The following is a 26498-nucleotide window of genomic DNA, read 5'->3' on the forward strand; positions in this document are numbered from 1 at the left end:
TCTGTATAAATCGCAAATTCGCCCTGCCATGGAATATTGTTCCCATATCTGGGGTGTTGCCCCCAAAACCTCTCTCTGGCTTCTTGATTCCATTCAGAAGAGGGCAGTTAGGTTAATTAATGATTCATCTCTAACGGAGTCTCTCCACTCGCTTTCTCATAGACGCACTGTTTCTGCTGCATGCCTCTTCTACAGATACTTCCATGGGCACTGTTCTTCTGAATTGACTTCTATAATTCCTGCTCTCTCTTTCAAAACAGTCCGAACACGTGCGGCCACCAGCCAACATCCATTTACTGTCCAACTTCAAACCCACAGAACCAACTTTTCTTCTTCCTCATTTATTCATTCAACTGCCATTTTCTGGAACAACCTTCCTTCATACATATTTCCTGAAAATTACAATCTACAGAAGTTCAAGTCCAATGTCAACAAATATCTTCTTTCGTCTTCTTAACCTCAAACCCAAGCACGGTACTAAGTACTATGGGTTCTAATACCTCTCGTGTTTGGGGTTCACATAAAAAAAAAAAAAAAAAGGGTAGTATAATAAAACTCTTCATTCTGTATGTTTCCTATATTAACAAGCGTTCTGCATGGTTCTTCACAAATATACATACCACCTTTTTACTAAATGGTTATGGCTTATTCAAGAAATGGCAACAAGACTGGATTGATAAATGATGATCTCTGCAAGTGTGGGGAGCTGGAAGATTGAGGTCACATCATGCACTCCTGTAACATCAATTTGGATCTGTGAGCTGAGCTCCTGCTGGAACTTAGCATACTCATTCAACCTTGAAACTAACATCAGAGACAAAAAAGATAACTTTTATTGACAGAACTCCAACAGCTGTTCCTGTTTGCAGTGCTAGGAGAACAATTATCCTAGGTCATTTTTTTAATTCTCAACTACCTTGAGTATGGGCACCACCCAAATGGTATGTAATTCTGATATTGTTGCTATCCTCATAAAATCAGCCATACTCAAGTTTTAATGAGCAAATTATTCATTGACTGTTGAATACTCTCAGTAGTAGGTATGCAACTGCAGCTTTCAAAAGATGAAATTGAACATTTCTAAACTGGATAACCTTCTTCAAGCAGCAACATTATTGTTTGGCTCTTGCTTCGTAATTGAAAGACTTCATCCTCTGGTAGGTAGGACTCCTAGTAGGTGGAAGTCCCACCTTGCTATCTGAGATCTTAGCTCGTGGAATTTGCTTCTCCTCCTTGCTGGCCAAAAATATATTTTCCTGGTGGAATTTCACAGATGATATTTGCTACTGTCTTCTGAGCCACTCAAATTATTCCATAAAGACTGCAGCCATCAACAGTAACCCAAATGTCTCTGAGTTGAGTGCTCTCACAGCCAACTCTGACTCTCATCTTATCATCATTATTTCAACTTTTGGCCCTCTTAGGGACACCCCATACCATCCTTCTATAGGGTCCCCATCTCCTCTGTACCCCTTCTTGTCTAGACTGTTCTTAACTGTTTTGTACTATTCACTCCATTCCCAGACCCTCTTTGCTTTTATTCTGGCCAGAGCAAATCCATGCATATGATGGAAGTCCGGCTCTGAAATTATTCCCTGTGATGTGTTACGGGCTGAAAGCTACATTAATGGTATTCCACCATTTACTTAGTGGAACACTGAGTAATGGGTGTGACTTTGTGGCTTTCAGCAATTGCTCTAGATGTGTTTGGAGAATGGTCCCCAGAACACAGACAGTGACTTGGAAGATCCTTTCAATCCCTGCAAGACAAAAAGAGTGACATTTTCACAAATAGTACTCTGCTGTGGAATGCATGATTAGAAAAGATGGTTTGACAAGCAAACTGATATTTTCTTTGTTATTTTGTGTTTAAGTCTTCTGAGTGATCTAAGCATGGCCTCATAGAGGTCTCCAAGGGAAGAAAAGATTACTTGTGTTTTGGATCTTTTGGCTCCAGAAGTGCTGTTCATTTCTAATAAATATCCAGTCATACCATATGGTGAGCAAGAGTGGGTGCCACTTAGTGGAGCATAAATAAAAAAGGAACAAAGAATAAAATTCTTTTTATTATTGGTTGCTTGCTATTATAACTCCTTTTTGTATTTTTGACTAAACTTTACTATAGCTTTCATTTTTATTTGAATTTTATAAGGAAAATAAAAATGAAAGCAGGGATATAGTAAATCACTCAAGGTCACTGTGATTATTAAATACTTGCTTGACACCTGGATGTCCATCAAAAGCAAATATATGGAGTAGTTGAAGTTTTCTGGCTTGCCAAAAGAAAAAAGCAATCTGGAAATGAATCAACTCTTATTCAGCAAAGTCACCTATACGAGCTACACTCTGGATGCAACATCTTCTTTTTGAAATCCCTTACACAGAATCCAATATAGTGATCCTTTAATAATTTCTTGACTACACAAATGACAATGTCCCAAAGTGTCACTCTCTTTTGCTAATTATTCAGCACAGGAAACAAGTAGAGAATGAGGTGGGTGTGAAGCATTGACTGCCTCCACAGTTCCCACTGGAGAGTTCCTCACAATGCATGGCCCTTATTACTTAAGAAAATTAAACAATTTTTTTTAAGTGGTTTGGTGAACATGACTTCTTTAAACATTAAAATAAATAGTTCTCTGAGCAGTGCAGATGTTGTCAGGACAGCTCATGGGGTTTTGTTGATGATATACAAGAACTTTGCTAGCAGGTATAAGGAGGAGATTATCCCTTGGTTAGGCCTCATCTTGAGTACTGTATACAGGTCTGGAGGCCTCATTGTGGGAAGGACGAAGATCATGAATGGGTGCAGAGAAGGGCAACGAGATTAATGAAGGGAACAAAAGGGTGTTCCTATGAAAGAAAGGCTTCAGTTCTTCAAATTGCAGCATCTGTAGACTAGGAATCTGTGAGGAGACCTAATTGAGATGTTTAAAGCCTTGAATAGATTGAGTAAGCTCAACTTGATGGCATTCTTCCTTATGCTGAGACGATGCACACAGACAATCGTAAATTGAAAAAGGATGGTTGATTGTTGGAACAAACTTCCATTTGCTGTCGTGGAAGTGGATAATTTTAGCTTGCTTTCTTACATCATTTGCCACTACTAATACTAAATAGTAATAATTTTAAAAATATTATTTTTATGTTAATTTATATGCCTGAACTAAAAACTTTGGGTTACATGCATATAAATGTTTATATTTTTTTTTTTCAATACCCCATATACCAAAGGAAAATAATAAAATTAGGTTAAAGCTTTTTTTTTTGTCTTGTAGCAATCTGTTGTATTTAGAAATAAGTACTCAAGTTGCTAACTATGGAGTGAACCCAATGTGAGTGTGCTATAGTTGTGATGAGAGGATTTGGTTGGTTATGTGAAGAGGCAGGGACAAGTTCTATGGTATTTGCTCTCCTTTGTGGTTGAGTATTTGGTTAATATACAAAGTCCACTAGAAGGCATCGTAGGGAATGGCATTTTTTATATAAGTTAGTGAATCCAATACTGACTTCAAGTTTCATTTTGGTGTGTATAATGAAGTTTTGGAACCAGTCTAAATATTAAAAATATAAAATAAAAAAAATAAAAAATGAATATTCACTTAAGTTTAAATTGATCATATAATCCATTCACAAACCAAATTTGGATAAATGAAAATATAAAATTATTTTTCAAATAGATTTCATTTTCATTTAAGTCTCTTTCTGTGAAATGAATTGAGAAATTATCAACTAAAAATTCCACATAATATTATAATTTCCACAATGATTCAACAACAGTGTGACTTTCCCTTGTAATTATTAAATATCTACACTTATACTAAATAAGCAGTAACTTATATTAGTAAGTATGTTTATCTTTTGGCACTACTAAATGAAGCAATTTCCATCACATATATTTATATTTTTTTACTTGACACATTTATGGATTTAAAAAACAGCAATAAACGAGAACAATAAATAAATAACAATTTTGATGACAAGAAATTTAGATGAATACTCCTCTTACCTCCCATGTAATTCGTACAGATGTTGGTGTGTATGGTGTAACAAGAACATGGCTTGGAGGATCATCTGGAGCTACAAATAATAACATTTATTATTCCCAGTACACAATAATAGAGTTTAGAACAGAGTATAAATATTGCTGCATCCATAATATATTAAGCAGCTTCAAATAATATGTGCAGTAGAAAACCAATAATCCAAACTTAGTATATCAATGGATAAAATGAATGCAACAGTCATGAAACCAGAATTTCTTTTAAAAATTATCTAGTAAATATATATATATATCGCTACTAATAAATAGAAAATTTGAATCAATAATTACAGTTATAATAAAAACATTAAATGATAAACCTGTTCAAATGGATGCTTAGATGAAGCCAATATGGCAATATGTTTAGTTGGTTGTTTTGGTTTTTAGGAACATTAGCAACAGGCCATATTGCTCCGGGAATATGCGGTGGTCATTCCCTTGACCTTTCTGCATCCTCCGTATTTGGTGGTGACAGGCTCGAACCCCGGTCTAATCAAGAAGCGTGTGCTACGCACTGCTGCTCCTTCCCACTTGGCTACGGAGACGCCTATGGCAATATGACTACTTCTGATGATTATGAGTACATATTGTCCTTTGCTCAATGCTATAAACAATACAAGGTATATAAGTCTTGAAGAGATGAGAGCTGTCACCAAAAAATGTAGACAACAAATCCCATTCCTCTGAAAAGCATAACTTCAACTAATGAAGACTGGGTTTATTAACACATTTAATACTGATCCTTCGCTATTTAAGAATGATAAAACATAAAACTGGAGCAACTGTTTCTTCCTTTTTTTAAATTTTTTCTTTTAATTTTTTAAATATATTTTTTAAAATACGTTTTAATCCCCAGTAATGGTATTTAATGTTAATGGTATTTACATAACCATAAAAGATCCATTTAATGATATGAACATAAATATTGCAGTTCTTGATCTGTGATCCAGAATTATAATATTCATGTTATTATATGGATCGTTTATGGTTATGTAACTGATTGTATATGTGCCTTGTATTAATTATGTTAAAATCTCTGTAAATCATCCTGGCCTTTGATGTTCTAGGTGTGTATGGTTGGATATCTAGTAAATTTAATTATATAAAAATAAACCAATATTTATTTAATGGGAACTGGTAGAATGCTGCCACACTCACAGTTGATGCACTCAAAAACAATTTCAGTGATATCTGATGCATTATATAGCAGTGTATGGTTAAAAAATGGCTACAGTCTCACTGTCTTACCAATAGTCACTTTAAGATACTCTCTAAAGAGGCTGTAAACCCTCTAATTTCATATAGCTGACAGCCTTCAAATTGTGTTCCCTTTAACAATGCCAACTGACAATCAGAAATAAACCAATAATATACTGTAACTTTGGTTTATCTGTCTAGGAGAAACTACACAGGCACAGTCTGAGCCTATTTTGTCAGAGAATAGGTCTCTGGAAGGAAAGTATTTCTTAACATGTTAACATCCTACGAACGAACCCTTAATTCTTCACATTATTAATCTTCCCCCAACAAGTTTTTCCATATTATATTAGTAGTATATGGGTATATAAAACCTAAACAATAAAACGAAAAACCTGAGTCTACAGTTTTGAAATTAAATTTAATATTATTGTTTTTATATGTCTAGTTTAAGAATTTTTTCAAATGCTAATAATTTAAATATTTTAAAAAATATACTGTGATTTCTCATTTCCAAGAATAAATCTTACAATATAGTACAGTATCAAAGGGAATTATATTAGCCATACAGACTAATAATACAATAAAGAAACAAGTAAGTATTGCATTTTTAACAATGATTGCTGCCTTGGACCTAAAGTTGGAATGTGGTTCTCGGCACCTCATCTTTTTTACTCTTCGAGAAAAGAAGAAACTAGTACTAGTAGAGGCATATGATGCAAGAAAGCAAGCTTATAAAGCATCAACAAAAAAAAAAAAAAAAAAAAAACCCTGCCCAATTTCACCCATCCAATCATTCCAAATGTTTGTCTAATTCTGCCTTGAATTTATTTAAGCTGTAAACTTTGTTCCAGCAATCAGCCACCCACTGGCTAAAGGCAAATTTTCGCTCATCTATTCTACTGTACAACTGTCTTTCCTCAATTTGAATTTATGTCCCCTCAGACAATTAATCTGGGCAAGAGGAAGAATCCCATCAGCATTGTGAGCTTGCTCAAACCATTCAAGGCCTTATACACCTCAATCAGATCCTCTCACAGGTGCCGAGTCTCCAGACTGCAATTTGCAGAGCTTAACTGCCTTTCTTCCATTATTGCCTTTCTTCCTTAATTGCCTTTGTTCCATTCACCAGTCTCGTTGCCCTTCTCTGTACTTGTTCCAGCAGCTCTACATCCTTTTCTAAAATGAGGCCTCCAGATCTCACTTTATTTTATTAAATAAAGTGCAGAAGTAAGTTCCATTACTTCTGCACTTTATTTGAAAAACTAAGGTTTAAAATAGTAAATCACACAAAATTGTTTACCTGCAGGCAATGTATAGGTATCATTACTTTCAGGACTCCAGCCACTAGCACCAATATCATTTGTAGCCTGAATGCGAAACTTATAGGGTGTGAAAGGTTTTAATCTAAAGAAATAAAAATTACAATCATAATAAACTATGAAAAATGAATGGTACATCATGTATGATAAAATAATAAATTTGAGAAATTGAAATTCAATTATAAATTAAATATTTAAAACTTCCTTATATAAGGCTTCATGTCTCATTTAGTACAATATAAAAGATAATTAAGAATTATTCAATAATCAAAAAAAAGAAAAGCCACTAAGGTAAAATTAAAAAATTAAAATTCTGTGGTTGGCATAGTGTCTTTTCATATAATGTCATAATATTTGTAAATTCTGTAAAATAACTATCAGAACTTAAATGCACGTTTATTAAACAGACAATGGAAGTTCAAGTAAAACATGCTCCAGAATTATTTAATAGGTAGAGATTTGCTGAATTTGCAGATTTAAAGAATAATCAATGAAGATACATACACAATCAAAAATATAAATATCAAATTATTCAAGCAAAATTATTTTTCTTTTCAAAAAGTGATCATATTTAATTAACATAAATTACTTTTATTTACCTCATAATCTTTTGTCACATTCTTCCAATGATGACAGCTAAAGCTGCCACTTGGGAGTCTAAAATGAAGATGATATCAGTCCCACTTGTGAGTCAAATGTATTTAATTCTGGTAAAATTTCAATCCCTCTGATTGGAATTTTTCAACAAAATTTCTTTTCATCCTCCACACTGGTGTGACTGTTAATAATTTAACACTGCAAGGTCTAAAAATTCTAAGCTGGTGGTGAAAGAATTTAACAGAATACAGGATGTGGTATTCCCACCACGAAGAGCAATTCTAGATGGCAGATTATGTTTGTTTGTTATTTGGTTTTTAGGAGCATTAGCAACTAAGGCAATATTGCTGGGGATATGCGGTCGTCATTCCCTGACCTTTCCGCATCCTCCATATTTGGTGGTCACAGGCTCGAACCTCGGTCTAATCAAGAAGTGTGTGCTATGCACTGCTGCTCCTGCCCACCTGGCTATGGAGGCGCCATGACAGACTTATTCAATTTACCTCAGTACACAACAGTAGCACTTTATAAAGGGTCTGCATATTTAAAGTGACAAAATACAGGGTGGTTATAAAATAAGCTTCCCTATTCAGGAGACCCTAGTGTCAGAATGGTTAGAGATAGCGCTGTGAAAATCGGTGGGTATGTCATTTAGGGTATGGGGAAGCGATTTGTAGAAGAAAAAAATTAGTTCAAATTTCTGCTACCAGGGGAGAAATTGGCACTGTAAACATGAGATGGAATACTTAACTTAGGATTAGATTTTAATATCAGAACTTAGAAATCAACAGATATTGTTCTATGTGCTTTCCTTCCTTGAGATGACATTCTGAAAATGGAGGACTGCATGCAACACAGTTTCGGGTAGCATCTCATTGGGGATGTTGGCTACATGCTGTTTAATGCTTGCTTTCAAATCGACAAGTGTCTGTATGTCACCAGGGTAAACTCTGACTCAGAAATCACAGGAATTGAGATCTGGTGATTGGGCTGGCCAGCACTGTGGAAAGTCTCTAGAAATGATGCGATCATTTCAGAATGTTGAACGGAGTAGTGCCTTCACTTGTCGACCGACATGGGAAGGGGCATCATCTTGCACGAACACTATGTTTCTGAGCATTGCCTTTTTTGCAGAGTGGGAATAATGTGATCTCTTAGAAGAGTGTAGTACTGTGCACTAGTTACTGTACACCTTACAAGGCCATGAGGTGTAGACTCTTCAAAGAAAAATGGTCTGATTATAAACTCTGCTGTGAATCCACACCATACTGTAATGCATGGACTTTGTAGTGGTCTTTCATGCACAGCAGATGGACTGGACGAGAAGTTCTGAGTATTTGGCAGTTTTGTGAATTTACAGCCCCATGAAGAATGAAATGTGCCTCATCAGACCACAAGATCATTCGAGCCCATGTATCATTAAATTCCATATGAGCCAAAAATCGTAGAGCCAAAAGTCTATTCGTTGTTGCTGATCACAAGGCATTAGTTCTTGCACTATGTGAACCTTGTACAGGAACCAGCGTAAAATTATTCGAAGAACTTTGCATACAGTAGATCAAGGAAGGTTCAAGTCTCTTGACACACCTCTGGCACTACTGACTGGTAGTGCCAGAGGTTGCAACCGCCACTTTGTCAAATACCTCCGTTTCAGTTCAGCCCTGTTTCTCTTCACATGCACCCAACAATACAATTCATCCCAGGGGGTTTTCTACAGGAATAAGGTCAGAGCTCTTGGCTCTCCAGTCAAACTCTTAAGTCTACATCCTCAAACCACTCTGTACGATATGAAGTGTTGTTTTGCTGATATAAGTATGAGCATTTCCCAATATGCTGCCACAACACAGGTAATGCATTATTGATCAGGATGTCTAGATAGACCTTAGCAAAACAACCACTGGCCCAACCGTAAAAAAGTCCCAGATCACCATGCTGTCTTCACCAAACTTCACTGTTGGAACGATAAGTCTGGAAGATAGATTTTCCCCAGGCTGCACTAAGGCACGACCATCAGACTGATAGACCATGTACTGTTTTTTTTAGGAGCATTAGCAACTAAGGCCATATTGCTCTGGGAATATGCGGTGGTCATTTCCTGACCTTTCCGCATCCTCCTTATTTGGTGGTCACGGGCTCGAACCCCGGTCTAATCAAGAAGCGTGTGCTACGCACTGCTGCTCCTTCCCCCCACCTGGCTATGGAGGTGTCCCATGTACTCATAGACCATGACTCATCAATCTAAACAAAAGCTTTCCACTGGCTTAAGGTCCAAGATGGGTTTTATGCCAAACTATATGATATGTGGCATTATTTGGGATGATCAGTGGCTTGCAAACAGCTACATGACTGTAGTGACCCAAATCATGCAGTATATATGCAGTCATCATGCATTGTACTGGTGCTAGACATGTGTCCAAATTGTCTCACTGAGGGCCTGAGTGTGCTGCAACAATGTCAACTTGTGTTCCATGTGAACAATTCTTTGGAGGTCTCTCCAGTCCAATTCAGGGCTATAGCCAACCAATCTTTCTGCATGACAGCTGAAGTAATACAGTATTCCACCATTTGCTACTCATCTGAAGAGGGCTGGGTTCAATTCTTGTTGTGACTGGAGGGCTTCTTTAAGGCCTCTTCATTCAGGACTATAACCAACCAATCTCAGGTAGAGAGTGCAGAGTTCACCAATGAATAATTCCAGGTTTTTTCCACCTATACAACATGCACATCAGCACAGATGTTGGCAGTCAAAAAACATGGTATTCCAATTTGGGAGGGAATTAAGTGAGAGATGACTACCATTGGAAAAATGAAAAATATCTTCCCTGCCCATAGTTATGGCCATGCAGCAAACCATGACAATGATGAATATTTTCTCAGATTATGTCAGTGAAATTGTTTTTAAGAAGGAAATCCTTTTTCTCATTTCATCTCAAACTTTCATATTTACCAAAAACCATGGTTTCCAAAAAATTTGCTAAGGCTGTTCAAGATAAGAATTTAGTACAGGAATCCCTCGATTAGCATGATTAATTGGTTCTGTGAAAATGGCACGCTATGAGAATAATTGAAGTTAATAATCAATACAAAAATAGCCTAATTCTTTCAAGACCTACAATATACCAACCAATATTTTTAAAAATATGTTATTTTTATGGCAATTTAATGTACAGCAGTATAAAAACAAAGGATAATTCTAAATATTTGCAGTACAGTTATCAAAAGTTTATTGAAATTAAAAAATTACAATATATAGCTCATTTTTTTTTCTTAGAAAAATATTTCAAAAGGCTGGTTTGCGCAGACTTTCTTCCTTTCATCATGAATTTGCTTGTATGGATACACATCTTTTTCAATGTTCCTGCGAATTTGCATACTGCGCTCGATATCTGAGTCTGCATCCATGATTAGTTGTTTCAAATTTTCAGCTGCGTGAAATATTCCTTCAAGTTACTTTAATGTCAACTTCTTTCCTTGAACATTTTATTCCTTGCAAATTTCCACCTCGTCATATGCTCGTTGTTCATCAATATTAAGGTGGTCAGAATCACTTAATTGTTCTGAATGTGATTCCAGCAATTCGTGAACATCACTGTTGTCGATTTCATCAAAGCCTAGATCCAATATTTGCTATATCATCAATAACAGTGTTGACAGGAGTGAAACTGCAGAAATCATTTGTGCAATGTGGCAAAATACGCTTCCGAACTGCTCTCATATTGTTGGATGTTACTTCAGACCATGACTCATGAATATTGTCCATTGCTTTCCCGATGTTGTAATTTCTCCAAAATTCAACCAAAGAAACTGCACCATCTCCAGTTGTTGCTTCAATTGCTTGCACAAATGTTCTGGGTAAATAATAGGCCTTAAAAGAAGTGATTATGTCTTGATCCATAGGCTGTTTGTTTGTTATTTAGTTTTTAGGAGCATTAGCAACTAAGGCCATATTGCTCCGGGGATATGCGGTGGTCATTCCCTGACCTTTCCGCATCCTCCGTATTTGGTGGTCACAGGCTTGAACCCCGGTCTAATCAAGAAGCATATGCTATGCACTGCTGCTCCTGCTCACCTGGCTATGGAGGCGCCAATCCATAGGCTGTAAAAGACTTGTCATATTTGGAGGTAAAAAAATAACTTTCACATTTTCACACAAATCAGAAAGTGCTGGTGGGTGGCCCGGGGCATTGTCTAAAATTAGTAAAATTTTGAATACAAGTATTATTTTCTTCACACCTTAACTTTCGGACAAAAATAGCTAGTGAACCACTCTTCAAATAAAGCTTTTGTGACCCAAGCTTTTCTTTTAGAGTGCCAAACAACAGGTAGACTTGTTGTTTGGCACTCTAAAAAAATTAAACCAACAAAATTAAAGTCATCAACAATTTTCTTTAAAATTTCGGGATATTTCATGGCTGCATCTTTATCTGCACTTGCCATTTCTCCAATCAATGCTGCATTATGCAGTCCAGTTCTTTTCTTAAAACATTCAAACCAGCCTTTACTGGCAGTGAAATTTTCTTCTGTTTCTGCTTCAATCACTTTTTCTTTTGAAGAACTTGCTTGAACATTTTCTTCAGTTACCGTTCTATCCAAGTTTTCTATTGTTGACTTTTCCTTTAACATTGCAAAAATACTCAAGGCTTTTGTTTTTATGGTCATTGTGCAGATTAGAATTCTTTTTTGATTGCAGTCTTCTATCCAAATGGCTAAAAGATGTTCCATCTCAATCATTGTAAAACTTCTATTTTTTGCGGTTTGTGTGCATGCTGACGATGAAGCAAGCTTACCTTTTTCCTTATATGCACTGGCTTTACTTAAAATAGTCTGAACCATTGATTCAGGCATGCCAAGATGTCGAGAAATTTGTATTTTACTATCAACCATCTTCAAATATTTTTATGACTTCAATTTTTTCATCTAACGTTATCACTTTTCTTTTCTTTTTACCAGAGGTGCTATCAAATACACTTTTCCTTTTATTCATAGTTAATAATTATGTAATATATAAAAAATTTAATTGAAATTAATGTAATTAATTAATATGCACAGTAATTAATGGCAGGAGATACACGGAAGTCTGCATGTTAACACGCAGCGCAAGAACAACTGATCTGCATGTACATAATAAATGTGGTGCGGCTGGTGTTGTCCTTCAGAGTGCATAATGTTAGAAAATATTCCAATTGTTGTAATAATACACATTCTCTTATAGTATAAAAACAAACTAGTTTCCCACACTGTATCTTGTGTTCGTTTTTGTTTATTTCTCAATAACTCTTCTTGATGGAGAAGGTATGACATGACGCGAAATAAACAATAACTCCCTTTTGTGAACAGAGCCGCACACTCACTAAGAAAACAAGCGATGTGTTTCTATAATGGTATGCATACTTTAGCAGTGTATTTACATTCGTAGCTTAGTACTGACTTTTGTAGCATCACCAGCTTCAGTTTCTTTAGACTGGGTCAAAATACCACGCTAATCGAAATTTTGATTCATGCTAATCGAAAATTGGTAGCTAAATATAAACTGTGCTAATTTGAGTCTCATGCTAATCGAACCAGTGCTAATCGAGGGACTCCTGTATATCTCAACTGGCTTGCATCCAAATCTTCAGGTTCATTTTCTGCTTATGCAAAAGCTTGCAACAGTTGTAAAATAGTTATTAATAAATCCAAATTAAATTTTAAAACAGCTAAGAATAGGAAACTTGCTTCTTGTCAAGCAGAATGGGGCCTCTTGCCAAAGGTAATGCTGTAACTTCTGTCCAACTACTACTAACTCTGTTATACTCTGAAAGTACCTTAATTCTAATCAAAAATAAAGCTGACTTATTAGTATCTTACTATTCCTTTACCCTTGCACTGAAGATCTTAATAAATCTACATACTGATCATATCTCATTTGCTGCTGCCCTTCAAATTCCTCAAGCATCTAGGGATGCTTGGTAAAGCATTTCTACATCCTGAGGCATCTCTCCATTTATTATTAAATTTTAACTCCTGCTTTGCCATGGCTCTTATTCCATGGTGTTTTTACTTCTGCATGAAAATTAGTTCCTCCAGCCATTTCCTGATAAGGGTGACAAATTCTTCCATTTTATTAATCATAACATTACACTTACCTCAATTGTTTTTACTGTAATGGAGAAATTTATGAAGCAACAACCATTTCTAACATTGAAACTTTCCATTTAATTAACAATCACCAATGTGGATTTCTTTTAAACACTTCCATGGCACTTGTCATGAAAATATTCTGAGGAAGTTAGAAGATGGAGAGTCATCAACCATCAGAGCATTCAAAGAAAACTGGCTAAACTGATTAAAAATTGATTGTATATGAGTTTAACCTTTTGGTTATGTTGGCATAAAGGTCTTCTAAACAAGTTGCCACCTTGTAGTTTTCCTTCTTCCATTTTTATAACTGGTTAATCATTTTTTTTTAATGCTTGCTATAGTTGATGGTTCTCTGTCTTCTAACTTCTCAACTAATGCAGGAGTTTCCATCAAGTTCTTTCACCTTTTCTTTTCCTTTTATACATTAATGACCCTCTTTTACACAGTAATAGTGCACTACAGTCCACTTTTTTGTTTGATAAACCCTGCTCTTTTCATATAGATACAACTTCTTGAATATCCACTACTAGTTCCTTAAATGCTACTCTCAAGATAATTCTCCAGTGAGGAGAAAGAAACTTAGTTAATCCCAATCTTTCTACAAACCAGCCCCCCCCCACTTTTTTTTTTTTTTTTTTTTTACAAAGGAGTCTGCTGCTTCCATTCAACAACATTCAGATTTGCAAGCAATTATGCATTTTTACTAATGACAACCCTTGTGTCTATTCTTTCTTGCCAGTAAATCAGATGTAAATCAGAAATACTGTTTTTATACACTGAATAAACTAGGATTTCTCTCACTATTGATATTAACTTTATTCTAAACAGTTACTGTCTCTACAAATTACAAATGTACCAATGGATTGTTCTTCCCACATCTGGAATGGTATCCCAAAACTTCTTTTATAAACTCCTAGACTATACAAGAGAGATCAGTTGGATGAATTATAACTATCTAGAAACATGTTTCCACTCATATACCTACAGATACAAAATATTAATTGTAATACATTGTAATGGCCACAAAATTGCATCAATCCATTAAATTTATTACTTTGTTAGTATAAAGTAAAATTATGTCAATCGAAAGTAACATTTCAGCATCCAGTAACATTAACACGCAACAGTCCAATGATGGATGATTCTGATTTACAGACTACATAAGAGATAGATGCAAGCTTTTGTGCCATCTGTGTACAGAGGCATCTGCCAGTTAGCACACGACTTCAGTTTCTGTTCAGCAGTGATATGGCATACAAGCTGTTAATTCTGGTGAAGAAGAGTTTCAAAGCTTTGAACATTTGAAATGAAGCATATACAAGGTTTGATCAAAATGTTCCATGAATGGTGAAAAAAATTAATTTTATTCAATGATAAATGTTTATATTGTTAATATTCTTCAATATAAACATTTATCATTGAATAAAATTAATGATATCATTGAAATTTGAATCAGTTCTCAGTGTTCTACTGAGAACTGATTCAAATCACTTTGCTTTCATGTCCGTTATCAATTTTTGTGAATAGCCAAAGTTCGCATGTGTCAAATTAGTAAAATAAATTGGCTATGGCATGACAAGAAAGAAGGCCAAATGGTTGGCATGACAAGGCCAACCATTTGGCCTTTTTTCATTTACAGTGGACTTACATGACACCTCGCAGAATGAATTCTGATAATGCCATCCCTCAAAAAAGAAAAAAGGAATCATCATGATATTCACATGTGATTCTTACTATTGCACCTCTTTTGATTTTGTGGCAACACTGTTTCTATCGGGAGCTTTGAATCTTGATCTGGGTCATATCCATACACCAAGAGAACACAAAGAGGACTTTGATACTGTTGCACATGGAAGACTACTGTACAAGTTGGAGCAGCATGGCATTAAGGGCAAGTAGCTGCTAAGGATAAATGGATGGTTGAGTGGGAATCAATGGACACTGCTCTTCGTGAACTAATGTTATTAGTGGTGTTCCCCCGGGGATCCATGTTGGGCCAATTGCTATTTTCTGTATTATCAATGATATTGATTGGTTTGGTTTTTAATGGCGCATTGGCATATCAGGTATATCAGCCTTATATGTCCAAGGTATATCAGCCTTATATGTCCAAGGATAAAGGTATATCAGCCTTAATGTCCAAGTTGCACATGATGTGAAAGTTGGTAGGGTTGTTAATGACAGTAAGGACAGTATGCTACTGCAACAGGATCTGAAAAAATTGAGCAGATGGGCTGAGAAGTGGCAACTGAAGTTTAACATTGACAAATGCAAAGTTCTGCATACGGCCAGCAGTAACCCCAGAGCAATGTATCATCTGGGTGGTACTACACTCAGGGTAGTGGAGAATGAAAAGGACCTGGGGGTTAATTGTGCAGTCAGATATGAAGTTTTCTGAGCAGTGCGAACAGGCTGCAAGAGTAGCTCATGGTGTATTGTCAATAACATACAGGAATTTTGCTAGCAGGGATAATGAGGTGATTATTTTGTATAACACAGTGGTCGGGCCAAGCCTTAAGTACCTTACTTTTTCCTCATTTTAGGAAAGATGTAGAGCTGCTGGAATGAGTACAGAGAAGGGCAACACGACAGGTGAGGGGAACAAAGTGGTGCTCTTATGAAGAAAGGCTTTAAGTTCTGCAAATTGCTGAATCTGGAGACGAGGCACCTGTGAGGTGATCTGATTGAGATGTATAAAGCCTTGAATGGTTTGAGCAAGCTCAATGCTGATAGGATTTTTCCTCTTGCTCAGATTAACACCTGAGGGGTCATAAATTCAAATTGAGGAAAGACAGTTAAAGAATAGATGTGCATAAATTTGCTTTTAGCCAGTGGGAGGTTGATTGCTGGACCAAACTTCCATCTGTTGTTGTGGAAGTTGACAGCTTAAATAAATTCAAGGCTGAACTAGACAAACTAAATGAATTCAAACAGATTGAATGGATGGGTGAAATAGGAAGGTTTTTTTTTTTTGGCTGATGCTGTATAAGCTTACTTTCTTGCATCATGTGCCTCTACTAATGCTAATGCAATGCTTTCTTTATTCTTTAGTGGAAATGCAGGGAACAAACTTGACTTGTATGCTCATATGCTTAGTCAAAAGGTCAGAATCAAAACAAGTGCATAGCTGTAAAAAGCATGGCCAACTTTTAACTATCCAAAGGCTAGAGGATAAAATATTTTTTTTAATGAAAACCCCAAACACGAGAGGTATTAAAACATATGTACAACTATGTACAAGTTGTACATAGTTGTGCATAGTAGTACATGCCTATATTAAAACAATAGGCAATAGTACATAGTACTGTACTTGAGTTGTAGGTTGAGAAAACAAAAGAAGATATTTGTTGACATTAGAGTGTAATTTTCAGGAAATACGTGTGATGGAAGGTTGTTCCAGAAAACAGCAGTTGAATGAATAAACATGAAAGATGAAAAGTTGGTTCTGTGAGTTTGAAGTTGGACAGTAAATGGATGTTGGCTGGTGGCAGCACGTGTTCAGACTGTTTTGAAAGAGAGAGCGAGAATTATAGAAACCAATTCAGAAGAACAGTGCCCATGGAAGTATCGGTAGAAAAGGCATGCAGCAGAAACAGTACATCTATGAGACAGAGACTGGAAGAGTCTGTTAGAGAGGAGTCATTAATTAACCTAACTGCCCTCTTCTGAATGGAATCTAGAAGCCTGAGAGAGGTTTTGAGGGCACTGCCCCAGATGTGGGAACAATATTCCATGTTAGGGCAGATTTGCAATTTGTACAGAGTAAACAGCTGTTTGGAAGAAAAGTAACGCTGAGAGAGAAAGAGAAAACCAAGTTTTTTAGATGCAAAGGAAGTAATATTTGTAATGTGCTTGTTCCAAGAGAGATTAGAAGTCAAGGTAATCCCCAAAATAGATATATCATTTTTCCTAGAAATCGGAGTGTCACTAAAGATAAGCATAGGAGCAGAAGAATCCTTTTTGCGAGATATAAGACAAGACTGAGTTTTAGGATTGAAATCAACTAAGTTGTCTTTGCCCCACTGGAGATCGGCATTTAAGGAATTGGTAGCAGATTTTCGAGAAGTTGAAGCTGATTGAGCAGGGCGAGGTTTCTCAAACTGGAAAGTGGAATGCAATGTGCTATCATCAGCAAAACTATGGATAGGATTTCCGGTCAATGGAAGAAGATTATTAATTTACAAGAGGAAAAGGGTGAGGGAAAAAACTGAACCTTGGGGGACACCAGCATTAGTGGAGAAATTAGAAGACACAGAGCCAGCTACCCTAACCCTCAGTGAGAGATCAGAGAGAAAACAGGATAACCAATTACAAAAAACGGTTGGCAAGCCATAAGATGGAAGCTTGTTTAGATGACCTTTATGCCAAACATGATCAAAAGCCTTGAGATGTCAAGAGCAACCGCTTGTGTTTCACCAAACTTTTCCATTGAATTTGTCCATATATGAGTTACATAAGCCAGAATATCACCAGTGGATCGACACTGACGGAATCCGTACTGGTGATTGTTGATCAGAAGGAGGGTTTCTAGGTAGTTTAAGAGTTGGTGGTTAATTGATTTCTCCATTACTTTAGAAAGAGTAGAAGTAATTGCAATGGGACGATAATTGGATGGGAGAGACTTGTCACCTCCCATCCAATTATCGTCCCATTGCAATTACCTTGTCACCTTCCATATCATTGAAATATCATTGAAAAAAAATCATGGCTATTCCCAACCTCATATTGTTTGGCATTACAAGAATGCAAAATGGGATAACCTGCGAGATTTATTCTCCTTGGTCGGATTACTGTTTCAAAACTTCTAATGTCACTGACGTGATCTGAGCAAACGTTGACATTAGAAGTTTTGAAACAGTAAACCGACCAAGGAAAAGAAATCTTGCAGGTCATCCCATTTTGCATTCATGTAATGCCAAACAATACGAGGTTAGGAATATCCATGAGATAAAGGCTCCATTGGAGAAGAAACAATCACCGAGTTGTGATCTGAGGTACCTAAAGGACCACTCATTTCGACCATGTACTTAGAAGGATTGTTTGTGAGAAAAAGACCAAGCATGTTGGCTATATGGTTGGGATTGTCCAGTATTCTTGTAAATAAATGAACAATCTGTGCAAGGTCATTAGAAATTGCAAAAGCCTCAGCATCTTGACCAGCTGGGTCAGTATGACTAGAAAATGGAAGCCAGCTGGAGTTGTGAACATCAAAATCTCCAAGGAAAATTACCTCACTGTTAGGAAAGTTGGACTGGAGAAAGTCAAGTTGCAAAGAGAGAAAGTCAAAGAGCTCCAAGTGATTAGTGAAGTTGGGAGAACAATAGAGACAACAGATTGACACAATGAGGTAGAGAGGTTTTAAGCCAGAGATCAAAAAGAGGAGATTCCAAATTACCAAGCCTCTGAGAGGGAATATCGGAACGGACATATGCACAAGTACCACCTTTGAGGCGAAAGGAATCATACAGCGAATAAATTGGGCAACTGAGATGAGCAGTAGTTGAGTCAACTGATAACTGAGATTCTGTCAGAAAAAGTACATGGGGTTTGGCAGACTGCAAGTGGAAATGGACATCGTTGAGATTAGAATTGAGATCACGTGTATTTGTGAAATAAACTAGGAAGTGTTTGGGAGGTTTAGATATTTTCACAGATAAGCTTACTCTATTAGTTTGACATTTCGTGGTGTATTCAATAGTAAGGAAATGCGGAGGGGACATGTTGTATGAAGTAATGAAATTTTTGGATATGGCGTATACATGGTAAGAATATACTCAGATCCTTGACATAACGTGGCCCCAATAATGCCCCCTGCATACACACTACTCGGACTCCCTCCAGTCACTACCTGGCAGAGTAGAGGTAGCAAGATTATACACTAGCTGATCCAGAAGCCTCCTAAAGAGTTACCAATAGGTCCGGTCCAGTGTACTAACTAGCGGCTGGCCTGCAAATACTATTTTAGAGCTGTACATAATTGTAAGCAAGAGGAAACCAGGAGATTTTTGGTAAAAACACAAGAGCTTTTTTTGGTCAAAACAGATGAAAACAGGTTTTTACAAAACATCTGCCACAAAAATAAGAGGGAGAAACAGGAGGTTTTCCAGAAAAAATAGGAGGTTCTTGTAAAGTACTCCATACTGCACTGGAATTAAACTTCAATAAAAAATTACGAATTTTACATTAAAATGTGTATACTGTTAGTATATGATTGTTTACTAGTACAACATGATTGCTAGTACAACTTATGATTGCTTCAAGAAAGATACTATTGCAGACTCTCTTCAGAAATGTTGAGTCAAAGTTTTGTTTATAACAATAGTACTGATGTCAGAATTTGGCTATCAAGAGCATTTCCAAAGCTTCACCAGAAGGAGATCTGAATTAAGTTTTATTTTACCTAGTTGAATATTACCTGACAATTGGCACTTCTATGAGAATTTTTTTTTTAACTGAGAAGACTCAACTGCAACAAGAAAACACTAGTTTTTTTGTACAGATCTCTTTGGGCCATAACATATGGGTTGTATCAGAATTTAAAAACTTGAAGAATAAAGTTTGCCTTTTTTTTTTTTTTTTTTTATAGATAACTAAAAAATTGCAGAAAACTATTCTCAGGTATTTATCATGACATATTTGTTAAAGAAAATAAAAAATTCACAGAATTTTTTAAAAGTTCCAATACTTAAAGTTTTACTATATTTGCAAAAAAGATAAATATGGAGCAAAACTGTGTTTCTGCAAATAAGAGAAATCTTGTACCAAGAATATTGTTACAGTGAGTTGGAGAAGGAAATACCCAGAGAGTTCAGCTATGAAAAAGACATCTCCTTGGCAAGTTCTTCAATGGTCAGCTGTCAATCCAAATGAATGATAGTGTGGACTTCAGTGATGTCTTGATCATTTTGGGGCAGTGACTGGAAACTGCTTCTATCTTCATCTTTGGGTGAAATATGAATTTCTCTTATGAAACCACTGCTCTCCCATCAGTAAATTAGTAAAGGCTGTCTTTACTTTTATTTTAATATTGCACATCATTCAAATTTTATAATCTTTAGTACATACAGCAAATGAGAAAAACAAGTATTCATTCAAAGCAGCTTTTATCTATACCAGTATGTGACAGCAAGTTATAACTTGGTATACACGTGTTCAAAAGACATCGATGTAAGCTTCATTCACAATCGCTTAGCTACTAGTATGATTCAATAGGTTTTTTTTTTTTTTTTTTTTACCAAACCTTGTATATGCATGTATTAGTATTGGCAAAATGGTGCAAGAAAGCAAAACTTATACATCACCGAAAATAAAAGAAATTATTTACCTATTCTTTCTAATTTATTGAAATTACCACTTCTATAACACTTGGTAGACATTTATTCCAATGATCAATTACTCACTGGTTAAATACAAATTTCTGCACATCTATATACACACAGCAGACATGAATATGTCTGCAAACCAATATTCATGTACCGAACAGCATACAAACCATGCTGTGTAGTAACAGAAGCACCTGCAAACAAGCTTTTAAATCTAAAATGCATAACAGCATATATTAATATGCTGTTATGCATTTTGGGTTTGGAAGAGTAACGCCAATGCTGCCAATGAGGAATATTGGCACAGAAAAGAATCCCAGATTGATGAATTTTTATTAATGTTTACTAAGTTTTGCTAGACAGTTGTTCATTGCTACATTGTTGTTGACTAAATGTACATTTTTATGGGATGTACGTGAGGAGGTTTTTTTGTTATTTGTTTTTTTTTTAGGAGTATTTAGCAACTAAGGCCATATTGCTCCAGGGATATGCAGTGGTCATTCCCTGACCTTTCCACATCCTCGGTATTTGATGGCTCATGGGCTCGAACCCCTGTCTAATCAAGAAGCATGTGCTACGCACTGCTGCTCCTGCCCACCTGGCTACGGAGGCACCAGGTGAGGAGGAAATGGCTTAGTGCAGTCTTGAAGTCTAGGGAAGATTAAACAATGAAAATTTGTACCCATACCATATTCAGAAAATTCAGCATCTTGAATCTGCAGACATGAGCAGGCAGTAGGCTGCACATTCCAATTTGCATTGCTATGTTTTGTTCATTAACAAAGCACATTTTACTCATGAGAGAATCAATGATTCTAGAAGCTGACATCTATTAGTTCATGAGAATCCACATAGAACAGGAGAAAATACTTTCCATATTCCTTTGAAGTTATTTTCAACTGTTCTCTGTGGAAAATAATTTACAAAATGTTTTCCTGGTGCCCCTGGTAACTAGCTGCTCATATCACACGTATTTTAATCTGATAGGTGGCATTTACAGCAGATTTTACTAAAATTACTATCTGTCTTAGAGAAAGCTCTTCTGTAAACATGGCCACAGATATACTAGCACATGACTGAGCACCCTTCATTTCAGTAAACATTACACAGTATTCCAATAACATTTCTATGGCAACACACTGAACTGATCACTGAACAATTACTGTTGGTTAATGTAGACCAGAAGTTCTAACTTTCTTGGTTCACGGCATTCTTAGTGTCCCAGTAATTTTTTCATGACAACCCTAAGCCTAAAGAAATACCTAACACAGTGGTTTTTGACCTTTTAATAATCCGATTCTGTGTGTGTGTTAAAAAATATGTTATATGATAGTTATTATAATAATATAATTATAAACAAATTTACAATTCATAATACAATTTATATATACTTATATAATAATTTTATTCTTTATATAAAGGTACTAAAATAAACATCAATTATAGATCACCACAAATTTTAAAAGATTCAGTACAATGTATACAGTATACCTTTTTATAATGAAATAAATATATAAATTTAAAAAAAAAAATAGTAATAATAAGTTTAAGTAACTTATACCCAAATTACATGGTAGCCCTGGAATATTGTTGCGGCATCCCAGTTGAAAACCACTGATGTAGTGTAGACTGTACAATGTAATCTTTTTTACTGCACTATATAATGTAACCTTTTTGTGCTAAACTGTAAATCTTTTCCCAGTAAAATTTATTTTCAAATATCAGTATCCTTCAAATCCAGCTACATTTTGAATACACAAAACTCACTGCCACCGAGAAGCAGAACTATGTTGATATAACATTTTTCACCTAGAATAGCCTCATGGGGTACCTTGTACAAGATGGGCCACATCAGTTTATCAAGAAGAGATGAAATTGACCAAGAAGTAAATTGCCAAATATAGTTTTAATAATTAATTTAATGATATTTAACAATTAATTTAAATATCATAATAACATTACATAAATATAATATTAATAAAATAGTAAATATTAATCAAAAAAACAAAAAAAAATTGAAAATTATTTCTTGGTAAACTGATGTACAGTCCACCCTGCAGACTGTACATCAGTTTTACCTATTTTTTAATTTTTTTATGAATTATATTTTATAATTTTATCTATTTTTCATTCTGTTTTATTAAATGCTCAACTTACTCTGTGACTGTATAAGTTGTAAAAGTGGGGTCAACTTTTACATGAAGAGTTCTCCATGGACCCAAATTTTTAGCCATCTGAACAGTATAATACCTCAATGGGGCAAATCCATCTCTACCTGGTGTCCAACTGAATGTTATCTGACGTGGTTGAATCTGAGATTTACTGATATGCGGGACTGAGGGTGGCTGTGGGGCCTCTGTGAAACACATATGTTAACTGTTATTTAATAATTTAAAGCTGAAGAACAAGGTAAAAATGATGAGCAATAAAATATAAAATCAAAAAATTACAGAATAAAATTTTTATTTAAAAAAATATAATATTTACAGATAATTATACATTATCTGTAAATTTTTCAAAATAATGACATTGCCCATTTACACACATTTTCCATTTGTTATATACAATGGATATAACCACTTAATACGAAAACCATTAATACGAAAAGCACATTGGATCTGTTCTGGAGCCTATACTTTTTAACGTACAAAATAACTACTTAACATGAAAATATTTTTTTGGTTCTAGTAAATATGAATATATGCAAAATTCTATGAGTAACACAAAATGGCACATGAGATTTTTTTTCACATCCTCTCTTTGTCTTTTAAAAACCATAATTCCTAACACCAGAAAATCTCAAGCATCAATCAACTATTAAATCCACACAATTCTTTTGTAGAATGCTATACAATCAAGTCACTAAATTTCTGAGTGAAAACAATGCCTGCACTGAGCCTTCATTTATCTATTTCATTCTATGATACAGTTACAGAGAAACTGTAACTGTATCATAGTTACAGGCAACCAGAGAAAGTAACACTCTTGATCTGGTTATCAGCAGTGATCATTCGTGTATTAAGAATTTGCAGATAAAGGAACCACTAGGTGGCAGTGATCACAGTGTGCTGAAGTGGGATTTACTCAAAGAGGTAACTACCGTCAGGGGTAAAGGAAAGGGTTTTTGCTTCCGTAAAGGGGAGTACAGTGGTCTCAGACAGTTTTTAAATTCTGTACAGTGGGATCAACTGACGATGTTACCAACAGTAAATTCTAAGTGGGAAGCATTCAAGGAATTAATCGTGGAAGCTACTAGACTTTATATACCAATTAAGAAATATCGTTCAAGGTTTAGGCCTAAATGGTTATCAAATGAACTAATGAGACTCGTGACAGAGAAGAAAAATGCATGGGATGCATATAAATTATCAGGTGACGCAGAAGCCTGTGGCAGATATAAGCTAGTCTGTAATCAGGTCACAAAGGAGGTTCGGCAGGCGAAGGCGGATTACGAGAAATCTTTGGCAAAGGATGCTAAGAAAAACAGCAAGGATTTCTTTACTTATATAAACTCTAAAAGGAAGGGGATGAATCTGATTGGTCCACTTGACATCGATGGTTCGACTTTTGATGATCCTGCTCAGATAGCAAACAAACTGAATGAATATTTTGCATCTACATTCACACATGAGGAATTATTAAGGTTTGAAAATGGCAGAAGGTTATCAAATTGTAGCAGGATACTTAATGATTTTGTAATAACTGAGAGCAAAGTGGAGGAGAAATTGTTGAAGTTAAACATAAGAAAGGCACCTGGGGTGGATGGGATCTATCCAGTTATTTTAAAGGAGGCGGCAAAGGAACTAAGCAAACCCTTAGCCATAATTATGAGAGCATCCTTGGACTCAGGGGAGGTTCCCACGGACTGGAGATGTGCAAATGTGTCCCCAATTCACAAAGGTGGATCGAAGGGTGACACGAGTAATTACAGACCAGTTAGTTTAACTTCTGTTCCGGGTAAAATAATGGAGTCACTGGTTAAAGATGCATTGCAGGATCATCTAGACAAGACTGCAGCAATAATTCAAACACAGCATGGGTTTGTTAAGGGAAAGTCTTGTCTGACAAATTTGATTGGTTATTATGATGTGGTCACAAAGGAACTGGATGCGAAAAATAATTTTGATATCATATACTTGGATTTCAGGAAAGCTTTTGACACTGTTGCGCATGGAAGACTACTGTACAAATTGGAGCAGAATGGTATTAAGGGTAAGTTGCTACAATGGATAAAAGGATGGTTAAGTGGGAGAAGACAGAGGGTGGTAATCAATGGGTGCTGCTCTTCGTGGACTAATGTTATTAGTGGAGTCCCACAGGGTTCGGTGTTGGGTCCACTGTTGTTTTGTGTATTTATCAATGATATTGATGAAGGTATATCAGGCTTAATGTCGAAGTTTGCAGATGACACAAAGGTTGGCAGGGTTGTTAATGACAGTAATGGCAGTGTGCTACTGCAACAGGATCTAGATAATTTGGGCAGATGGGCTAAGAAGTGGCAACTGAAGTTCAACCTTGACAAATGCAAAGTACTGCATATGGGTAGAAGTAACCCCAGAGAAACGTACCAACTGTGTGGTACTACACTTAAGGTGGTAGAAAATGAAAAAGACCTGGGAGTAATTGTGCAGTCAGATATGAAGTTTTCTGAGCAATGCAGACAGGCTGCTAGGGCAGGTCATGGGGTTTTGTCAATGATATATAGGAATTTTGCTAGCAGGGAAAAGGAGGTGATTGTCCCTCTGTATAAGGCAATGGTCAGGCCACGCCTTGAGTATTGCGTATAGGTCTGGAGGCCTCATTTTAGGAAGGATGTAGATTTGCTTGAGCGTGTACAGAGAAGAGCAACACGATTGGTGAGGGGAATGAAGGGATTCTCTTACCAAGAGAGGCTTAAGTTCTGCAAATTGCAGTGGCTGGAGACTAGGCACCTGCGCGGTGATCTGATTGAGGTCTATAAGGCCTTGAATGGGTTGAGCACGCTGAATTCTGATGGGATCCTTCCACTTGTTCAGATTACGAACCTAAGGGGACATAAGTTCAAATTAAGAAAGGACAGATGTAGAATAGATGTGCGGAAATTTGCCTTTAGCCAGCGGGTGGTTAATTGCTGGAACAAACTTCCATCTGTCGTTGTGGAAGTTGATAGGTTAAATAAATTTAAGGAGGAACTGGACAGGCATTTGGAGGGAATGGTGTGATGATTTTTTTTTTTTTTTTTTTTTTTGTGGCTGATGCTGCATAAGCTCCTACACTTGCTTTCTTGCATCATGTGCCACTACTACTACTACTACAGTTGAAATTTTTTTTATTCATATTACAAGCCCATATTAAAAATATGCCAGAAAAATCTGTAATGTACTACTGCTGAAAATGAAAATGCCACTTCTACAAATTCAACTTTGTCGATAATTATAAAAATATATGGAAAAAAAAAAAAAAATTCAATCCTTGAGAGTAGCAAAGTCTGGGCATGAATGGAAGCATTTATGTACAGCAGATCATGAAAATTTAGATCCAGTACTGCTCTTTGGTTCAAATTGGCAAGAGCACAGAATTCTCCAATTTCTGGACCTATTTTGATGGTTTTAAAAGTTGCCTGTACTATAAGCTTCAAACTACTTAATGGGATAACAATACATGAAACAAAAACAGATTACTTGAGTATATTTCTCTTTAACTTGTAAGATATTCAATTTCAATGATGACTTGTGAGTTAATATTATTAACATGCATATTCTAAATGATGCATTTTTGTTTGTTTGTTTGTTTGTTATTTGGTTTTTAGGAGCATTAGCAACTAAGGCCATATTGCTCTGGGAATATGCAGTGGTCATTCCCTGACCTTTCCGCATCCTCCGTATTTGGTGGTCATGGGCTCGAACCCTGGTCTAATCA

The 26498-nt window shown here is 36.0% G+C and overlaps 1 protein-coding gene across 1 annotated transcript in view; it reads right to left on the reverse strand.

Moving 5' to 3' along the window:
• Nucleotides 1–26498, reverse strand: part of sdk (sidekick cell adhesion molecule) — a 341294-nt gene that overhangs the window by 92371 nt on the left and 222425 nt on the right. Inside the window, exons 23-25 of the mRNA XM_090386436.1 lie at nucleotides 22758–22956; nucleotides 6543–6646; nucleotides 4010–4080 (exon numbers count right to left, since the gene is read on the reverse strand). Of these exons, the coding sequence (XP_090242562.1) occupies nucleotides 4010–4080; nucleotides 6543–6646; nucleotides 22758–22956 (374 nt within the window). The remainder of the gene's footprint in view (nucleotides 1–4009; nucleotides 4081–6542; nucleotides 6647–22757; nucleotides 22957–26498) is intronic.

This window comes from Mastigoproctus giganteus, chromosome 12 (assembly GCF_048544385.1).
Source record: "Mastigoproctus giganteus isolate SK-2022 chromosome 12, ASM4854438v1, whole genome shotgun sequence".
Classification (NCBI taxonomy): domain Eukaryota; kingdom Metazoa; phylum Arthropoda; class Arachnida; order Uropygi; family Thelyphonidae; genus Mastigoproctus; species Mastigoproctus giganteus.